Consider the following 20,589-nt stretch of genomic DNA (forward strand, 5'->3'; position numbering starts at 1 on the left):
ATCAAATGTTATAACTATATACAACGGTTAAACTAAAACGTTTTTGTATATACAAATTACGAAATGATTTTCGTAAACTCAGGGTTTTTATATGAATAGAGCAGTTTCTTTTCTTGGACTATCAACAAAAATCAAGCAATATTCTTGTAACGGATGGGTTATTCTCTTTGCAGTAATTCCAAGGAATGTGTGAAAATCATATGCAGTCGTTTGCACTTTGCAAAGGGTTGAAGAGTTGGTTGGGGGAATTGAGAAGAAACGTGGCTGATTAAAAATGCTTTTTGTTCCAGTATTTATAGAACTGTCCCTTGAGGATCAGGTAAAATTTCACTGTTAATAATGGAGCCATTATAATATTAATAGTTATCGTAGAAACATGGAATTCAATAGGTGATAAGTAATCCAATCTGTTAACATTACCTGAAAATTGAGGTTAAGTTTCATTTACATGTGATATGTCGTTAATTGTTATTTTACTTTCCATAATAGGCTCAAGAACTCCGTGGGTATTTTAAAAAACTTGGGGCAGAAATATCTGTAGAAAAGTCTCCAAAAGGAATTGAAGATGATCTCCATAAAATAATTGGAGTATGTGATGCTTGTTTCAAAGAGGTGCCCGAAGCAGAGATCGAAAGCATCCTTAATGGAATTGTTTCGATGTTAGTGTTGGTGAGTATAATCAGTTATAGATATGGTGCTAAAATGTATTGTGTAATGTATTTATTGACTTTGCCACTTTGTTTCATTTTGTGCAATATTGGTTATAACAGTAGATTTTTGTTTTGGAAGTGGGACAGTTGATGAGTAGGTTAGCAGAGTGCTTAACTTTATGCCTCTATTTTCAGATTCCTGTTGAAAGAGCTGAAAATTTAATCTTAGCCTTTTGTGAAAAACTAACAAAAGCACCAGGCTATAAACTAGGAATGGTATCTTTGAGAGTGTAAGTTATACTTTTCTAAACATGATGAAGAATACTTATTCTCAGTAAGGCTTACATAAAACAGCATAATATATTATTGATGTTTATTTTTCAGTGGCTGGCTAATGTTTCAGTCTTTGGATGAACATTCACCCATGAGATACCACGTTTATTATCACTTAGTCCAAGTAGCAAAGCAAGTGGATCAGGTCCGAGCAGTATTTAAGGATGTAGATCATTTGAAGCAGCAGTTTGCAGCCTGTCCACCTTCGAATGAACAAATGCAAAAACTACTTCGTTTGCTTCATGAGGTCCTGCTAGGATGCAAGCAAAGGTTTGCTTTCTATTATACTCTGTTTATGTATCTTAAAAAGTAGAACTATAAATAAAAACTATGCTATAATAATGCCTACTATAAGCAAAAGTAAACCTAACTTATAAGTATTTCTATTAAACCCAACTGTTATCAACTTACGTAATTACAAGTTACCTTAATTAATTAAATCTCAACTTAATTAATTACAAAGTAATTATGTTATGATAAAAATAAAGTGATCAATTATATTTAATATTTCTGTGCGTCTCTTGACAGTGAGTTGGCGTCGAAAGTGATGGTGGAGTTGCTGGGAACATACACAGCAGAGAATGCATCACAGGCAAGAGAAGATGCACAGCGATGTATTCTGGCTGCTCTCGCAGATCCAAACACCTTCCTGCTAGACCCTCTGCTTGCACTGAAACCTGTTCGATTCTTGGAGGGCGAACTAATACACGATCTTCTATCTGTGTTTGTAGCAGAGAAATTACCAAGTTATATACATTTCTACCAGAATCATAAAGAGTTTGTTCATACTCTTGGTAAGAAAATAAGTTTGGTTTATATAAGATTTTTTTTTTTATTTTATTGGGTTATTTTACGACGCTGTATCAACATCTAGGTTATTTAGTGTCTGAATGAAATGAAGGTGATAATGCCGGTGAAATGAGTCCGGAGTCCAGCACCGAAAGTTACCCAGCATTTGCTCGTATTGGGTTGAGGGAAAACCCCGGAAAAAACCTCAACCAGGTAACTTGCCCTGACCGGACTTCGAACCCGGGCCACCTGGTTTCACGGCCAGATACGCTGACTGTTACGCTACAGGTGTGGACTTTATATAAGAGATTATGGTAAAAATGTAATATATTGTGGTTAATTGATTTACAGTGAAATTTCGTTTTTCTACTTCAAAGTAAAGATATGTAATGTAGTATGTATTATATCCAGGGTGCGAATTAAGATTTCTGATGGGGGGGGGGGGATAGAATCCTAGATAGAGAATACCATACATAAAATTATTATTATCCTCATTTGATATGGCACAACACTTGGTCGCACTGAGTTGCTTGTCTAGCATCTTGACCATAATAATAATTATATCCATGAGCAGGCTTCAGATAAGATGTGTAATTCCTAAGTTATTGATTGTTGTCAACTTGCCAGTGTTGATAATACATCAGTATTATTTTCTTTTCTTACTTTACTGTATACTGTACATCATAAAGTATACTCATATTAAAACATCTATATTTTGTGAGGGGGATAGAAGTTATCCCTGGTAGGGATGTTAATATGAATTTATGAGAGGGGGATAACTTTCTAACGGGGGAGAAATCCCCCCCATGCCCTCCGTTAGTTCGCACCCTGATTGTATCTATTCATCGTCAGACAATCATATTTCTGTTAATAGTAGTCCAGGTATAATCAAATTCCTCGGATCTCCCTTAACTGTACATATTAATTTACAATTTCATAATTATTGAAGTATCATTATAACCTAACATAGGCCTACTATTAATAATAACATATTACATGTTTTGGTGGGATTGAAGATAGCCAATTCACCGGATTATTTTCCAGCAGATAAAAAAAAAACTTATTGTACCTTACTTAACTTATAATCTTATATTATTTACTCTTTTAGTCCTTTATATTTTAAAACCATACGATTACAGATCTATATATGCTATTTCCGCTACTTAAAAGCCTTATTTACTCGTACAATTCTAATTTCTTTCAAATACGGCCTTTATCTTTTCTTCCCATTTACTCTTTACTCTAGATAGAAATTTATCTAGCTTTTTTAAATTGCTGGTATTAATGACATTACATACCTTTATAAACATTGTAGTAACATTAAGATTCAAAAACATATTATCAATCCATAATTTTCTTAAGTTCACTTCTCAGTCTCTGGGAAGATTAAAACTATATGTATTGCATCTTTCTGCCCGCATAGGAGCCATGCCAGTTCTCTCTTCTCTGATGTTTGATTCTAAGTATTCTTCCTGCTCCCACGTAGTTTTCATATAATTGAGGCTATCAAGTGCAAAACTCGCCTTATCCAAAATTTAAAAAAAAAAAAAATAGTTACATATGGGATGTTGTACTTCTTGCAGCTCTCTATGTACGGATAAAGTTGGTTTGTGCAAATTTTGTCTAATTCCTTTTCCATAGAGCTCTGAAAACCACAATGAAATGCAAAACTGTCCATATCCATAACGGTTTTTCCTGTTTTCTGACAAATCACTTTACCTGAATAAGGCGAGTTTTGCATTTGATAGCCTCAATTCTCTAATAAATTTAATTCACTTAAATTTTGGCAATCCTGTTGCCTTGAAATTTCGTTTCTCCTTTCGTTTGTGATTTTATCTATTACATTTATATTCACTCTCTTGATTTCCTTTCATAGCCACTTAAAACTTTGGTTTCCAATTCCCTTAGCCAATTAGATTTCAAATTGGAAAATTGTAGAAAATAGACATTTTTTAATACTACAGTAGAATCCCTCTTAACCAGCACCAAAGGGACCAGGCTAGTTCCAGATACGAGATTTTGCCGGCTAATTGAATAAATACCTGTATATACAAAAAAAAAAGTTTGTATTTCATAGTGTCAAATGTTGAAACTGCAGCCATGTGAAGCTTATTTCTCTATCACAGGCTCATAACTGAACAAACATAAAAACTGTGTGGATTTTCCCTATTAAAACACATCACACAACACAAATAATACTCTAATTCTAGGTTCGAATATTCACTGAAAATGAAAGTTCGTGCGAACTAATGTGGCAACACTGACGGCCCAAACATAACTAACTAAAGATAAAAACTGTGTGGATTTTCTTTATTAAAACACATTAAACAACACAAATAATACACTAATTTTTTGTTAGAATATTCATTGAAAACGAAAGTTCGTGCGAACTTCCTAATGTGGCAGAACCGACGGCCCAGACTGTTGCAATCTGGCAGATTTAGACTTTTTTTTGCCCAGTCAAAAATTCCGTTGTTTTGGTATTGCCGGTTATTTGGGTGCCGGTTACAAAGGATTTTACTGCAGTAACATCCTTCTTTACCATATATGTCCTAACAATTTAATTTTTCAGTATTTGTAGGTTCGAATCTGGCTGCATGTGATGGATTTTTAAATGTGATATAATGTTCAGCGCTATTTCCTTTTGAAGAAAATGTCATGTCAGATTTACAGCACATGAAAAAACCCATCTCTGAAAAGAGGGCTTCAGGCAAAATTTTGTTGGCCATTTTTCTCTTATATCAAAATTCAGTTGTCATTTCCGCCTATAATTTATTCTTCTATCAGGGAAAATGAATTTACCTCTGAAATGAAAATTTTCTCACCACCATGTCTAGGAACGTGCTAGTAACCATATCTGGAGGTGTTACTGCCACCTAACGATCCATTTTTAAATCCATACATTATTAACCAAATGGTTATTGCATTGGGTTTCACACATCAAGAGACTGAAGTTCAGATGTTAGAAAGTCTGAATTGAAATTTATGATGAATTAAAACAAAATTTCCAAACTCATTTCTGCTTGCTAGCCAATTCGACTGAAAATTCATATATATTTCACTTCCATTTACAACTGACGAATTTACTCTTAATATAATAGAAATGTGTAACACTCTCGTTTTAGTAACGGATGAATTAAGAGCCTTCTCTTATATGTTTCTAGTTTATTGTGCCTAGAAAGCAACTTTCACCAATTGCGTATGTTCTGTTACAGGTCTAAATCATGAACAGAACCTTAAAAAGATGCGGCTGTTGACTTTCATGCAGTTGGCAGAGGGAAACTCTGAGATGACTTTTGATACAATACAGCAGGAATTGCAACTTAAAGAGACAGAAGTGGAAGCATTCATAATTGATGGTAAGGAACATTTATGTTGTCATATCTTCTCATAGTTGACCACTAGTATAATTTGTCAGCCCAAACCCCTTCAAGGTGTGAGTATTTACAGCGACTACAGAGAAAGATTAGATTTTTGACATTTGTAGTAAGGGACGTGGAAGGTACAGGGCCTGAGTCCGACATTGCAACCAATAGCATTCCCCTTCCCTCACACCTCCCGGGGTAGATAAACGTGGAAGGAAAGTTAGGGAATATATCATGTGGCAATGCCGTGTCTACGGTACTTCCTGTGTGATACTACTAGAAAGGCAAGTGATGTATCCAGTTCCCAATGGCTGAGTGCTCGGGAGTTCAAAAATAGACATTACAGAGCTGTTATAAGTCGCTTCTTGCCTGAAGGAACTAAAGTATAGTCTATTCCATTTCCATTAAGTATTTTCTATAAACAGTAATTATTTTATCTGTTTAACACTTCCTTTGTCTGCACATATTAATTTTTCATTATGACTGTGGAGTTGGTAGGCCTACACAAAATATTTGATTTCAATTCAATAAAAGCTAAACACAGTTCCAGCTGAACAACGATTTCATTCGTGATGTTTCCCTTGCTGCTATCAGAGGATCACTTGCCATTTTAAAATACCATCTGTACTTTGTTTCCTAAAAAGGGAGAATTTTGCTCGAATGTCAAATCTGTTTGTTTACTATGTTTAGGCCTGTTATATGCATGCTATTATCTTTCCTGTAACTTACTTAATTTTCCCTTTTGTTCGTTCCCCTCCTTTATCTTTTGTGGTCTGTTTTTGTTTTCACTTAATATGTTTATTATGCTTTGTCCAATGAGGCAGCCCTGTCATTGGGAAAGCTGAAAGAGTGTCTTTCAGTGTATAATAGTAAACCTATTAGAATAGTCAATGGCACATAATAGTACATTATGCAACGAGCTTATAATGATAGTAATTAAGACACGAGGATGTTTATGAAACGAGCGCGAGTTTCATAATTTTCATACGAGCGTCTTAATTACCATTATAGGCAAGTTTCATATGACTTTTTATGCTCGACCATATTTCTAACTTGAAATTATTCGTAAGTATTCATCTTATTCTTATGTGACTGGGGAGCAAACTGACCTTGTGCAATCTCGTAAATTGTGAGATGTGTGCAGACGCGAAAGTATTGATTTTTTCCAGGCAACGAATGTCGACGACCTTGATATAACTTACAGAGTAAGATAAACGTTAAACTTAATATAACCTTGAAATTGAATTCGACATTGAAAAACGAGATGACAAATTGAATTTATTTGAATATTATTTACAATTAACGCTAATTATTATAGTAACAGAACATAACCTTCTGCAACAGTATTGGATTTCCAGCCTGCGTGACGTTTTGCTAGTTGTCTTTCGGTTGCATATCCGAGAATAATCGAAAACCTGAACTTTAATGAATAGGTGTACTTTAATGACATGCATTAAAGGACTGCTACCAGGTGTATAATTACTACATTTCGGCATGGCCGAGCATAAAGACATTTAATCATCACTATGTAAATCATAAGGTTGCTTTTAAGACTCATGACCTATATTTAAATATAAGCCATCTCTGAAATTTTAAGGGTTTATTACTCATATCTAACACAGAGTAAACTTAAGAGTCACCCATTTGTAAGGTGTGTTGATACAAACCAGAAATCTTAACTCATATTCTTCAATTAATTATAGAGGAATAAGTTTATTGAAAGCAGGATATAAAATTTATGAAATTTTTTGAAAAACAAACTCAATAAGCATTACGACAATATTATCAGTGAGGAACAAAATGGTTTTCGTCGAGGAAGGTCCTGTTGTGATGGATTTTTCACATTGAAATTACTGGTTGAGAAACATAGAGAATTTAATCTAGAAACGCATATGGCATTCATTGACTTTAAAAAGGCTTTTGATAAAGTTAATTGGAATAAATTACTTCAGATTTTGGCAGATGATCAAGTACCTCAACAGATTATACAAAATATTTACAATATATATAAAACAACCATCATAGCAATTCGAAGTAACAATAAACTTTCACAGTGGCGACCCATTTATAGTGGAGTACGACAAGGCTGTGGGCTTTCACCACTTCTGTTTATTATATATATAAATAGAATCATTCAAGATTGGCGACAGACACGCCATGGATTTATTCCAATTAATCGAAATTTGCAGCTTGATGCTTTACTTTTCGCTGATGATTTAGTTCTCATGGCATCAACTGAAGATGATTTACAATATTCAGTACACAATTTAAATATAGTCAGTGAAAAATATAACATGGAAATTAATATTGAAAAATCGAAAATCATGTCATTTTGTGGGAAATTCCCTGTACCAAGCAAAATCTGTTTGAATAATAAAATAATAGAAAGAGTAAATACCTTCACTTATCTTGGCTATACACTATCACCTTATGATGAAGTAGATATTGCTGAAAAAATATGTAAATATAATAAAACAATGGGGATCATTAATAAAATCATGAAACCTTCACTAGTACAAAGACACACAAGAATAGGCTTGTATAAAACCTTAGCATAGCCAGTATTAAGCTATGGTAGTGAAGCGTGGACTGTGAAGAATAAAGATGTCCAACAGCTGGATATACTCGCTGGGATCATAAAAAAAATGAGGACATAATGCAAGAACTTCAAATAGAACCTATTATGCAGTTCATCAGCAAATATCAACTTCAGTGGAAGGGTCATCTCAAACGAATGAATCGATACAGAATTCCAAAAGCACTGTTTCATTACCATCCATATGGCAAAAGATCTCTAGGCCGTCCAAAGAAGAGATGGACTGAAAATTCTAGTTTGAGACCGTAACAGGCCACTTGGCCTAATACTTGTTAGGAAGATGATGATGATGATGATGATGATGATATTCTTCAAAACTGTACATCTCAACAACTGAAACGGAATAAACATTAATTGCAAAACTGAACAACAATATGAATCGACAGAATGTAATGTACAGAATTCTGACTAACAAAATCTTTTGGACATTGGTTGCACAACTAAAGGGGATACCAAGATGTCAGCAAATGAAGCTGGATTCATGTATTAAAAATGAAGAATGAATGAAGGTTAGTCTTATCTAACTTCCTACCCCCTCCCCCATTTTTGTAGAACAATGTATTTTATGGATTATTATTTTTGGGCCCAGGACAGTTCATTTCATTTTTCCTTTATGCTATGAACTATATAGTTCTACTAATTTTGTACTGATATTATGCAGATTAAGAAAACCATATACGAGTAAATATGCTTTAAGTATAATATGCTAAATCTTGATTTATATAATCCTTTATAAGTCGAATTCTTTTCCCAGAGTTGTTAAAACTGAAGTTAAAATAAATGTACTGTAGTCTACCACTGTGGAGTAATGGTTAGCACATCTGACCGTGAAACGAGCGAGCCTGGTTTAAATCCTGGTTAGGACAAGTTACCTGGTTGGAGTTTTTCCCAGTCTTCCTCAACCAATTGAAGCCGAATTGCTGGGTAACTTTCGGTATTGAACCTCGGACTCATTTCACCATCATTAATTCAGATATCACCATCCATACCATAGCCCAGGTTAGGTTCACAGTGCAGGGTGCTGTACTTGTACAAGAGCGCAACCATTCGGCTACCAAATCATTCACAGAATAGGGGTGGTAAGCACAATAAGCCTCAGGCTGCAGTGTAAGCCTTCGAGTCCTCCCTCTGTACAAGAGAAAAAAAGAAATGTACTGTAAATTTTTAGTTAACAGTAAAGAATGTTTTCATAATATATTTCAGTTCTAAGAACATGCTTGTATTTACTGAAAGTTATTAATGCTTTTCATTGTGTTCCTTTGGTATTTTAGTTTTGAAGACAAAACTCGTTCGTGCCCGCATGGATCAAGCTGCCCGTAAAGTGTACATCTCCAGTACAATGCACAGAACATTTGGAAGGGCCCAATGGCAACAGCTGCGCGATCTGTTGCACTCATGGAAGTCAAACCTTCAGATAACTCAAGAAGGCATGAAGACTGTCGCAGCAGCCCAAATGGATCTCCTCGCCCAACAGTAGAATATGAAGATGAACGTAACTCTGTGCTTGTACATTTCCATCGTGTTTTACTCCTGAAGATATAACTGTGTTCTTAATTCAAGAGACAGCAACAGGAGTTCTGTTTCAGGACGTGTATTTTTAGTGTACTGTACACTTATATGTAAACAAAATTGGTAATAAATAATGTAACCATGAAGTAAAAGACTGGGGGAAAAATAGTTCTTTTCTAATGGCACGAGTTTAACCTATCATTTTTCTCTGGCTTCTCCATAAAGTCCAGCAGTTTCTTTACTTCTTTATTTGTCACCGCTAAGGATTTTGCAGTCAGATGATGTGGCCAGTTACATTAAATTAGCATAGCGAAGACGAATATTGGAAGCAGGAAATAAATTAATTTTGAAGAATTTTCGATTGTAACCCCACCCCCACCCCTTTAAGCCTTCACCTTTTCTGAATATAATTTTTGCAGTATTATCTGTCTTTAAATATCTAAAACAATTTCATATAGGTCATGTATCACCACAAGTGTCCAATTAGGAGACAACAATCCATTTTAAGTATTTTCTGTTTAGAAGATTGGTTTTTTTATTTCGTTCTTTGATAACCGTTGACTATCTGCATTCTTCAACAGTTTTCCAGTACTCTTCTGGTTTTTCTGTCATCCAGTTTTTAACAACTTACTAGATGCTTTGTTAGGAAAAACCAAACTAAGTTCCTGTAAGTAAATTTGGGAATTAACATTTGCAATTACAGAAACACACTGCAGTAATTTTTAGTAACTATTTTGTATGCACTAAATCTAGATCCTGTAATTTAAAAAAAAAAATGCGTATTCCAGGGAAATTACATACGAAATGGTTTATAATTCCTGCCTGGATATGAAGTTAATTATTTCATCTTATCTCAATTTTGAAAACTTTACAGTAATAAAATGCCATATTAACTCCTTAATAGATGAGAGACAATGTACCAAGGAAAATTTTTTGGGAGTATTTTGTTTGTGTTATGAGAATTATTCTTACAAAAAGGCATCTGCTTCTTATAAGAAAACGCATTACAGGCAATGGATAAAATGTCCAACATAAGTTTTATTTCAGCATCCGTCTTATTCAGTGTGCGCAAGAAATAGTGAACAGTACAATGCGAGTATTGCAGATTTGGTTTCTTTGATGTTCTTACCTTTCACAATACTTTCCAGCAATACCTATCAACCAGAAAAGATAGGTTTGCATTTCTTGTCCAGAATATACGAATGAGACAAGACTATTAACGTTATAAGTTGGGGAGAAATTTTTGAATACATTTTCTCAATATAATTCAGCTCCCTGCATTGCCTGTAAATGCTTGAAGATTTTTTTTTTTTTGTAATTTCGTCAGTCTTCGTAAGTTAATAATTATTGGAAAATTACTGTAATTTGAAACAATCATGTGCAGGAATAGATTTCTTGTATTTTCCAATAGGAGAGTAGTTATTTCACCCTGAAAAAATATCCAAGTTCTTTAAGGGGTTAGGTACAGCTTACAGCAGTAAAATTTTTGGAAATGTTCAACATTGTTATGTTTAAAACACTGTCCTTCTGCTGCTTACTTACTTACTGGCTTTTAAGGAACCCGGAGGTTCATTGCCGCCCTCACATAAGCCCGCCATTGGTCCCTATCCTGAGCAAGATTAATCCAGTCTCTACCATCATATCCCACCTCCCTCATATCCATTTTAATATTATCTCCCCACCTACGTCTCCGCCTCCCGAAAAGTCTTTTTCCCTCTGGCCTCCCAACTAACACACTATATGCATTTCTGTATTTGCCCGTGTACTTACTACATGTCCTGCCCATCTCAAACGTCTGAATTTTATGTTCCTAATTATGTCAGGTGAAGAATACAATGTGTGCAGCTCTGCGTTGTGTAACTTTCTCCATTCTCCTGTAACTTCATCCCTCTGCTGCTATATGAAAAAGATATTTTTACGATTAAAAAAATATATATTTACTTTATTTCAAAATTAAAAATTTACTATGCAGTGATGAAGTATTTCCCTCATAACTCATAAACTTATTAACTTTTTCATGTTCTCTCTCTTTTATTTTATTGCTGAAACTCATGTTTACAATATCATACTCTTTCAACTACATTCCTTGATAAATATTTTTTTTTTATTTTGAGTTAGAAGAAAATACTGATATTTGATCATTTTTTAAAATGAATTAATTTTTTATCAGACAATCTATCAAAGGTAAAGAAGTGATCTTGCATCATATTGTAGATATGACATATGCATAACTACACACAAAAAATTTTCATCACAGAATGTTGGATAATTTTTTAGTTATGTGGGAAACGCTTCATCACTGCACAGTGAACTGAATTTTGAAAAAAAAATAAAATTAAATAAAAAAAAATAAAAAATAAAAAAAAAACGTGTAAATAATTTTTTTAACGTAAAAATATTTTTTTCATATAGCAGAAGGACAGTGTTTTACACATACTAATTTTTGTTTATAGTACAAGATACAGTAATGGAGGGGGAAAAAATGTTGAATATTTGCAAAATTTTACTGCTGTAAGCTGCATCTAACCCTTTGAAATCCCAATATTTTCGACAAAAGTCATTCTCCTCGACTATCATGCTCATTGGAGATATGTGCGGCAAAACAAGCTGAGGGTGATATTTCCTAGTGCCACCATGGTGGCCTAGTTGCTACAACACTGGACTCATAATCCTGTGGACCCAGGTTCGATCCACAGCATATATCCAATTTATGACCTGTGATGGACAAGCCCCAGGTATGTATCACATGATAAACTTTGCCATAAAGTTGGGGAAAATCTCGGAAAAGAAATTGGAACCAAGCGATTAGCCCAAATGGAAATTGAACTCGTATCCTAGTACAGGTCCAGATCAACTGCTACTGCATCAGACATAGATCACATATGAATGCAGAACCGTGCCCCATTCCTCGATCGCGCCATTATATCCCGCAGATCTGAGACTAAAATATTCATGTAGATGTGCCGACCGTCTGCACTACGCTGGTGGTTATGACAACAGAATCTTGCTATTTGTGAAATGATAAGTGTTGGTTCAATATACTTGTAAGAATGAGAATAGGATGGGTTAAGTAAATGATGTCAAAAATAAAAAGAATTTTTTATTAGGGCAGATTCAACAAACTTTATTGAAGCCTCCCACACAATGATGTATTTTCACTTTGTGAGCACACATATGTACTAAAACAATTTAAAAATGTATTCAACCTCTTTCATTTTTTTTTTTTATTTTTCCCATTTTGTAGTTTGACTGCCAGTTTATTTTCCTGTTATTTTCACCAAATTCATTACGTAAAGTAAATCTTAATACTTATAAAAAATCAACAATATCCTTCACATAACATTCTACAACAAAGAATACCATAATTTGTAGTTTATCACGAAGTAAGGAGCCTACAACATCAAAGGCTCTATTGTTATGTTTATAAGTCACAATACATAGTATTCCTTCATTTCATCTCATAATACAAGACGTAATTATCGGTCTATACCGATTATCTTCATCTATCTTTTAATAGATAATTGTTATTTTATTCCACAGCACAAGAGAGCGAAGTTTCTAAAAAATATAACAGAACATAAACTGAACCAATATGGCTACAAGATACGACTATTGATACGAAACTGGGCAGAAAACTTTGAACAGACTAGAAAAGCTTCTGAGGAACCTGGTTTACATGAAAACTGTGCCGAGACAGACTGTTATACTGCTTCTTAAGCCATGATAATTCTAATGTTTGCAAAGTACTGCGTAACTGGCTCGTTATTGTAACCCTTCCGAATTTTCTGACCACTTTTGTATGCCATTAATAATAAACAACCATTCTCTCTCTCACTGTACGTTATTACTCTTTGTTGCTGCAATCGAAGACTTGTAAATCAGATCTGGGTACTGAACCGAGGACGTGGAAGGTCACCAAACACGTCTGAATCTCCATGAACACTTTTAGCAAGTGCTTTAATCGATGCTGCGATGTCCATTGGGTCTTGTGGACGCTGCATTTGAAACAAAAACAGACAATAAAATTACTTTTCTACTCGACACTAGGTGTCTGAGGAAGATTTTAAATATCTACTGGCCAATAATAATAAGTAACGAAAATTTATGGAGACTAACAGAAGAAGAACCAATAGAGATTCAAATTAAAAGACGGAAATGGAGATGGATAGGACATACTCTGAGAAAACTAATGAGGCTATAGAAAGACAAGCATTGGAATGGAATCCCCAAGGAGCTAGGAAGGTGGGGTGACCCAGAGGGACATGGAGAAGAACGGTTAATGAAGAGGTGGTAAAGTCTGGGGAGAAGAGAAGGCTATGGCAGCAAATCGTGTCCGTTGGAAGGTTCTCACTGAGGCCCTATGCTCCACATAAGGAGTGAAAGTATATATTACTACTACTACTACTACTACTACTACTACTACTCGATACTAACTGAATCGGTCACAGCTGAAAGGCAATAAGTCAATTTTTACACTTTTCAGGAGGCTGCAAAAGGGTATCTGTCGGATACAGGGGGGAGAGTCATTAATCCATCCCATTGAAGGCTTTAAGGAACCAACCTGGACAAATACCCACTGTCCCATCCCTACCTTCCCATGGTGCAGCTGTTAGTAAGCATAATTTTACAAGCTGAACTAAAGGGAGGGGCTACTCATCAATTAGCACTGGTCAGCTTGATGAGTTAATGACTGAATTTGGTATAATTTTCCTCTATTCAATACCTAATTCCCTCTTTACCCTTTCCTATCCAGTCCTCTGACTGAACTCTTACTTTCTTTGACCCTGACGGCATTAGAGCATTCGAGGCCTAGGGGTTCATTTCCCTTTCCTTCCTCCTCTTTCTACTTTTCTGTTCCTAGTGCTGACCTGCTATGGCACTAAAATCGTCCTCCAGTGGCTTAAGGAGGGAAAGCTGGTGATCAACAAGATCTCCCAACTAGGTCCAGTGGACCCGTCGACCAACAGCAGGTGTGGTCCTCCAGACATTCTGGGGGTTGTATGTGAATGAAGTAGCCACCAAAACATTAAAATATGGTCTTCACTTAAATCGGCTACAACTTACCATTTTCAAATATTGGAGTGCATTAGAAACAACAACAACACTTTTCAGGAGAAGGAAAAAACATACTGTGAAGAAAACCAAGTAAATTTATTGAATGTTTATGTTAAGCTATAGAATAATTCCCTAGCCTATGGGTGTTACAATAGAAAGACAAATTCAATGCTTCGGACACATTAAAAAAATTATTTAGAGAAATTTACTTACTGCTTTTCAGCTCTGTGTTTGCTACTTAGACTTCATAAATGCTTTACATATTTAAATATTACATGATATTTTAGTTATATTTTTAATATAATACCATCTACATTCAATGAAAAGATTCTTATAAATTACAACTTCTCTTATGATATGGCAAAATACAAGCTAAGTAAAGTATGATAAAAAACACAAAGTCACTTAAGACTCATATTACATTGAAACATTGATATCACAAGGCCATGGGTCCACACCTATGGAATAACGGTTAGCACATCTGAAACCAGGTGTTCGAATTCCGGTCAGAGCAAGTTACCTGGTTGAGGATTTTTCCGGGGTTTTCACTCAACCCAATATAAGCAAATGTTGGGTAACTATCGGTGCTGGATCCCGGACTCATTTCACCAACATTATCACCTTCATTTCATTCAGACACTAAATAACCTGACATGTTGATATAGTGTCGTAAAATAACCTACTAAAAAAAAAAAAAAAAAACAGACTGCAAGGTTGGTGGTAATTGAAAAGCAGCAGCTCGGCTACTTGGTCAACCTCGCATGGTGCAGCGCGGCGCTGAAAGGCAGGAGGTCAATGACTTAATGCTTTCCTCATCTGTTCACGTTTCCAGTAGCAACAGTTTCTTGTACAAGGAGAAGGCTGACTTAATTCTTTCTTGCGCCAATCGATATGTCTTGTTTAAATAGTTCTTAATGCTAAATAAAAAAAAAAATATATCCAATTTTGACAGGAGTAATCAATTCACAGCTGCAAAAGAAATCTCACTTTTTAGACTTTCATGGTGAATGTAGAAAGAGACTTGCGGGTATACCACTCTGTCCTGGAAATGTTAAGTTCCAGTTCCTCCCTTCTGCTTCTCTTTAACTTAACGTCCCTATTGTCTTGAAACTTACAAACATTGTCATGGGGGCAGATAAAAAAGTTAATTTTTTTCTTCCACCATGTTAATAATGTCAAAATAAGTGCTTGTATAAATTTTGGCCACTCAAGCGCAATTACGAGATCCCCTCAGAAAGTAAGTTTCCCTGGATTGTTTACACAAAGAAAACACAATTTCATGGCAAGATTTATTGGAACAGATATTGGTGAAGTATTTTTCAACATATTCTCCACTGGAAATAAGACATTTGCCACACCATGGGATCTGTGTCGTGGAAGTATGCCATCTGCACCTCTCTGTTGATTCCAAGGTATGACAAATGTCTCAATTCTGGTGGGAAATATGTTGAAAAATAGTTCAACAATTGCTGTATCTGTTCCAATAAATCTTTCCATGAAATTGTGTTTCCTTTCTGTAAATGACCCCAGGGAAACTTACTTTCTGAGGGGAGGGGGCATAATTGCGCTCGAGTACCCAAAATTTGTATATGCACTTGCTTTGACATTATTAATACTGGGAGAAAAAAATCAACTTTCTTTTATCAGCCCCCATGAGAATGTTTGTTTGTTAGTACAAGCTCCTACAGACGGCTCCTGTAGAGATATGACCACTGCAATTGTTCACCAAAGATAAAAACATTAAAAGAAAAATACTCACCATTTCGTCCTCCCTTTCATCACCATCTCGTTTGTTTGGAGGGAGAAAAGCAGGTACATTTACTGGCAGTGATTTTGCCAAATTGAAGTGCAGCCCTCTTCCCTTCGGGATGTGAATTCCCTCATCATGACTACCTGAATCTAGAAGGAAGCGCAAAGAAGAAAGCACGTTATTTCTGCGTTTCATCAACGACAGAGACTGTTCACCTCTGGCTTTTATCTTTGATTACTGAAACAGCTACACTCTTCGCTCTCATTTCTCACTATTTACAACCCTTAAATCTTCCACTATTATCTGATTAGTAAGAGTGAGAAGTTTATGCAACCTTCCAGACCTGATATATGCATGCATATATGCTTAAAAAGGCTGAAATACGTAAAGAACTTAAAAAATATGCAGTATATGCTTCAAAGGAGTATCTTCTGTGGACCTCTGGAAAAAGAACTAAGGAAGAGGCTAGTGAAGTGCTTTGTGTGGAGTGTAGCATTGTATGGGGCAAAAACATGGACATTACAACAAATGAAGAAAAGCGAATAGAAGCATTTGAAATGTGGATATGGTGAAGATTGGAACATGTGAAGTGGACAGACAGAATAAGAAATGAAGCTGTGTTGGAAAGAGTGGGTGAAGGAAGAATGATGTTGAAACTGATCAGGAGAGGAAAAGGAATTGGTTGGGTCAGTGGTTGAAAAGAAACTGCCTACTGAAGGATGCAATGAAAGGAAAGGTGAACAGGAGAAGAGTTCGGTGCAGAAGAAGCTATCAGATGATAGATGACATGAAGATAAATGGATCATATGAGAAGACAAAGAGAAAAGCTGAAAATAGAAAAGATTGGAGAAAACTGGGTTCGCAGTGAAAGACCTGCCCTTGGACAGAACACTGAATGCTTTCAAAGGAAAACAGGTATCTGTAATAACATGAACACATTTCAATTATAGACAGTTGTAGAATATCTTCATTTCATCTTGTATGGAGTGCACAATATGTCACTAGAATTTTATTTTATTTATCAGATGTCAAGGAATGTCTCGCATCAGAAAGAATCACTTTATATTTAGGAAATGATCTTTCGATGTCACAGGATGAGATAGGTGCATATTTATATTTTGCGTCATTTGTGCAAATTATATCCTCGGACAAGTAACATCCTTCACTTCTAAGAGCTAACCAATCTCTGCATCATAATCCACAGTTAATTCCCGATTTACCACGCAGATCATCTGTAGCAGCATTTAGATTGGCAACAAGCCATGACTGTTTGGCCAAACATCTGCATAGAATTGGAATATATCAGTCCCCTAACTGCTCATTGTGCAACTCAAACCAAGAAATAGATTTGGAACACCTCAAAATCTGTGCTTCAGTGGCTGACCATGACAATATCTTTGAAAAATATTGGAGTGCAAGAGGTCAAATGACTTTGTCAAACACCTGGCGTTAGAAAACAACAACATATTTTTAAAGTAAAATTATGTTGGTTGGCCAGCCTGACAGAAAAAAAAAAAACTAAGAAGAACATTGATGAATGTTCCATAAAGCAAGTATTTGAGCCGACTCCTTATCTTCAGGTACACACAATAAAGTGATACAAAAAGAATTCCATATAATGGCACTGGACAAATTCATGAATTCAAAATTCAGAGAGTAATTTCTTCATAGTATTGAAACTGCAAGTGAAGGGAAGGCTTTATCAGGAGACAAATCACTGGCACCAGATAAAGTAAGGAGGAAATGCTGTGGCAGATGTCTATGGGTCACAATTGCCTGGCTGCCCACTTATATAGCTTTTCATCTTAACCGTTACCAGAATGTGTTTTATGTCATGAGCTGGAATGTATTATGAATAGGGAATATCTTCACTGTAAGAATGATATTTATGTAAGCTGTATTTGGAAGCAAGAAGGTGACTGGCATATTCTTAAGTGATTAATTGAATTAATAATAATAATAATAATAATAATAATAATAATAATAAGGTACTGAGAATAATATTTTTAGCTTTGGTACAATCATTAATACAATATGGTATAACAAAATTGGGGTGGAGTAGCATCATGTACTTAACCATTAATTTTATTACACAGAAGATTAATAAAAATTTGTCTGACCAAAAATATGGATTACCCAACAAATTTAATTTATACAGATTTTAATGTATTAACTATTGAAAAAATTTATAAATATAGTTTACTAACTTACTACCACAGAAATCAAATAAAACATAAATCTAATCGACATGAATATCGTACTCGAAGACAAAAGTCTACTTTCCCATTAATTGAGCCTAAATGTCATACAAGTGCAGCTCTTAAACATGGTGCTAGTTTCGGCCCAAGACTTTATAATAAAATTACAAACCATTTTCCAAATTTGAAATATTTTAAAATTGAAGCTTTTAAAAAAGAAATTTGTAAAATTATCCATGATATGTAGGGTAAATTAGGGTCCGTTGGACAGTCGGACATGTTGGACACTTTGTATTTTAACGTGTTACCTCGCCACTTGTGGGCACCACATTCTGCTAGAAGTCAATGACGGAAGTAGCCCCACTAGTGGCCCGACTGTCCAACAAACCCTAATTTACCCTAATATTAACAAACGTATTTTTTTACCTTTTATTTCTGTCGACTATATTCATGTTTTTATTGAATATCACTGGCTTCTGTCGGATTGTCAATTTATATTAAATGTGTATTTTTCTCTCTTTTTCTCTTTCTTCTAGCTCTTGTGTTGTATTTATTGGTTTGAATTAAGTTACTTACTGTATTTAATAAACTGTCCTTGTAAATTTTATGCTCGACCATGCCGAAATATAGTAATTATACACCTGGTAGCAGTCCTTTAATGCATGTCATTAAAGTACACCTACTCATTAAAGTTCAGGTGTTTTCAACCAATGACAACTCAGCTTACAGGTGTTCAGCCAATAACGAGTCAGCTTTGTACCGTTATAAAACCAGAAGTATCGATTATTCTCGGATATACAATCGAAAGAGAATTAGCGAAAAGTCACGGAGGCTGGAAATCCAATACTGTCGCAGAAGGTTATGTTCTGTTACTATAATAATTAGCGTTAATTGTAAATAATATTCAAATAAATTCAATTTGTCATCTCGTTTTTCAATGTCGAATTCAATAATCAAAGTTATACCAAGTTTAACGGATTACACAAGGTCAATGACATTATTGTTCCTCGGAAAAAATCAATACTTTCGCGTCTGCGCACATCTCACAATTCACGACCTAGAACAAGGTCACTTCCGATCTTGTCAGATACAAATAAAATGTATACATCTGAATAATTTCAAGTTAGAAATATGGTCGAGCATAAAAAGTCGTATGAAACTCGCCTATAATGGTAATTAAGAAGCTCGTATGAAAATTATGAAACTCGCACTCATTTCATAAACATCCATACTCGCTTCTTAATTACTATCATTATAGGATCGTTGCATAATGTACTATTATGTTATATTATTGACTAAGACCACACCGTACATGAGCCTGGCTCTTATGGTAGTGGCTAGAAACATTTTTGTTTTATAAATTTAATTTGTACTCACTAGCTAGCTAGTTAAATAAATAAATAGAATTAAAAATTAAATAATAATAATAATAATAATAATAATGATAAAAATATCCTCAGTGACTGTATGCATACCATCAGTATCAGTCTCTTCCTCTGAATGAAATGACTCAGTGGGATTTTCTTCCATCCCTTCCAGATCGAACAAGCCTTCTGTGTCAAGTGAATTGGAATTGTTATTACGTGATGATGAGTATTGCCCAAACAGACGGGCTGGCACTCTTCGTTCAGTCTTTATGTTGTTCCCTCCACCCATAGTCTGAAAAAAGAATGACTAAATTAATTTATAATAAAACACAGTAAAAATTTGTGTGGCCGTTTGATTGCAAATTCTACCACACATAGTTACTTAGACCTTTACGAACTCCACTAATGTCAGTATTGAATTCCACTCATTAAGAATAAAGTCCATAAAATTTGCTGCTGGTATGGTTTGTTAGCAGAAGAGGAGATAATACTAAGGAATACGCTACTAGAACTAAATGACAGCTGTGGGCTGTATGGAATAAAGATAAATGCAAATAAGACGAACACATGGTCATAGGAAGAAAAATAAAGAAGGTAAACTTGGGAATTCTAAATGAGACAGTAGAGCAAATGGACAGCTCCAACTGCCTGAGTACAGGAAATGGGGATGCTCGAGATTAGAAGCTCTGTACTTGAAAATTCAAGTGTATTCGTAATTTATTGTTAAAATAATACAGTAATATTAAAACAAGTGAAAGGATGAAAACATTTTTATTTTAAAACTGTTAAATACGTTATTTTTTAATACCACAACAAATCTCTTAAGTACACGTAATAGGGACAAAGAAATTATTTCCAAAATGTTCACACTTGGGTGTCTGTTTTTTATATGAAGGAAAGGTTCCCACTTGAGATTTTAAACTCTCTATACAACCAGCTAATAAAGTGCTTCAGAATTCTTGGAACTTCCTTGCCGC

The 20,589-nt window shown here is 34.9% G+C and overlaps 2 protein-coding genes across 2 annotated transcripts in view; one reads left to right on the forward strand and one right to left on the reverse strand.

The window, feature by feature from the left end:
* Positions 1-160: 160 nt before the first annotated feature.
* eIF3m (eukaryotic translation initiation factor 3 subunit m) lies at positions 161-9,394 on the forward strand. Its single transcript, XM_069824300.1, has 7 exons — positions 161-319; positions 490-669; positions 846-940; positions 1,035-1,253; positions 1,512-1,777; positions 4,988-5,131; positions 9,005-9,394. Exons 1-7 carry the CDS (start codon positions 275-277, stop codon positions 9,208-9,210), a joined length of 1,155 nt encoding a protein of 384 aa, XP_069680401.1. The 5' UTR covers positions 161-274; the 3' UTR covers positions 9,211-9,394.
* Positions 9,395-13,061: 3,667 nt separating this feature from the next.
* The window catches only part of PRAS40 (Proline-rich Akt substrate 40 kDa), a 31,025-nt gene continuing 23,497 nt past the window's right edge, over positions 13,062-20,589 (reverse strand). Inside the window, exons 6-8 of the mRNA XM_069824299.1 lie at positions 19,721-19,904; positions 16,057-16,196; positions 13,062-13,237 (exon numbers count right to left, since the gene is read on the reverse strand). Of these exons, the coding sequence (XP_069680400.1) occupies positions 13,121-13,237; positions 16,057-16,196; positions 19,721-19,904 (441 nt within the window). The 3' untranslated portion in view covers positions 13,062-13,120. The remainder of the gene's footprint in view (positions 13,238-16,056; positions 16,197-19,720; positions 19,905-20,589) is intronic.

The sequence above is a fragment of the Periplaneta americana genome, chromosome 4, assembly GCF_040183065.1.
Source record: "Periplaneta americana isolate PAMFEO1 chromosome 4, P.americana_PAMFEO1_priV1, whole genome shotgun sequence".
NCBI lineage: Eukaryota > Metazoa > Arthropoda > Insecta > Blattodea > Blattidae > Periplaneta > Periplaneta americana.

Bases quoted from the DNA above. Each gene is read 5' to 3' on its own strand.
- eIF3m (XM_069824300.1), top strand. From the start codon at position 275: ATGCTTTTTGTTCCAGTATTTATAGAACTGTCCCTTGAGGATCAG. The intron at 320-489 runs GTAAAATTTCAC...TTTCCATAATAG, and splicing joins AACTGTCCCTTGAGGATCAG to GCTCAAGAACTCCGTGGGTA. The intron at 1,254-1,511 runs GTTTGCTTTCTA...GTCTCTTGACAG, and splicing joins CTGCTAGGATGCAAGCAAAG to TGAGTTGGCGTCGAAAGTGA.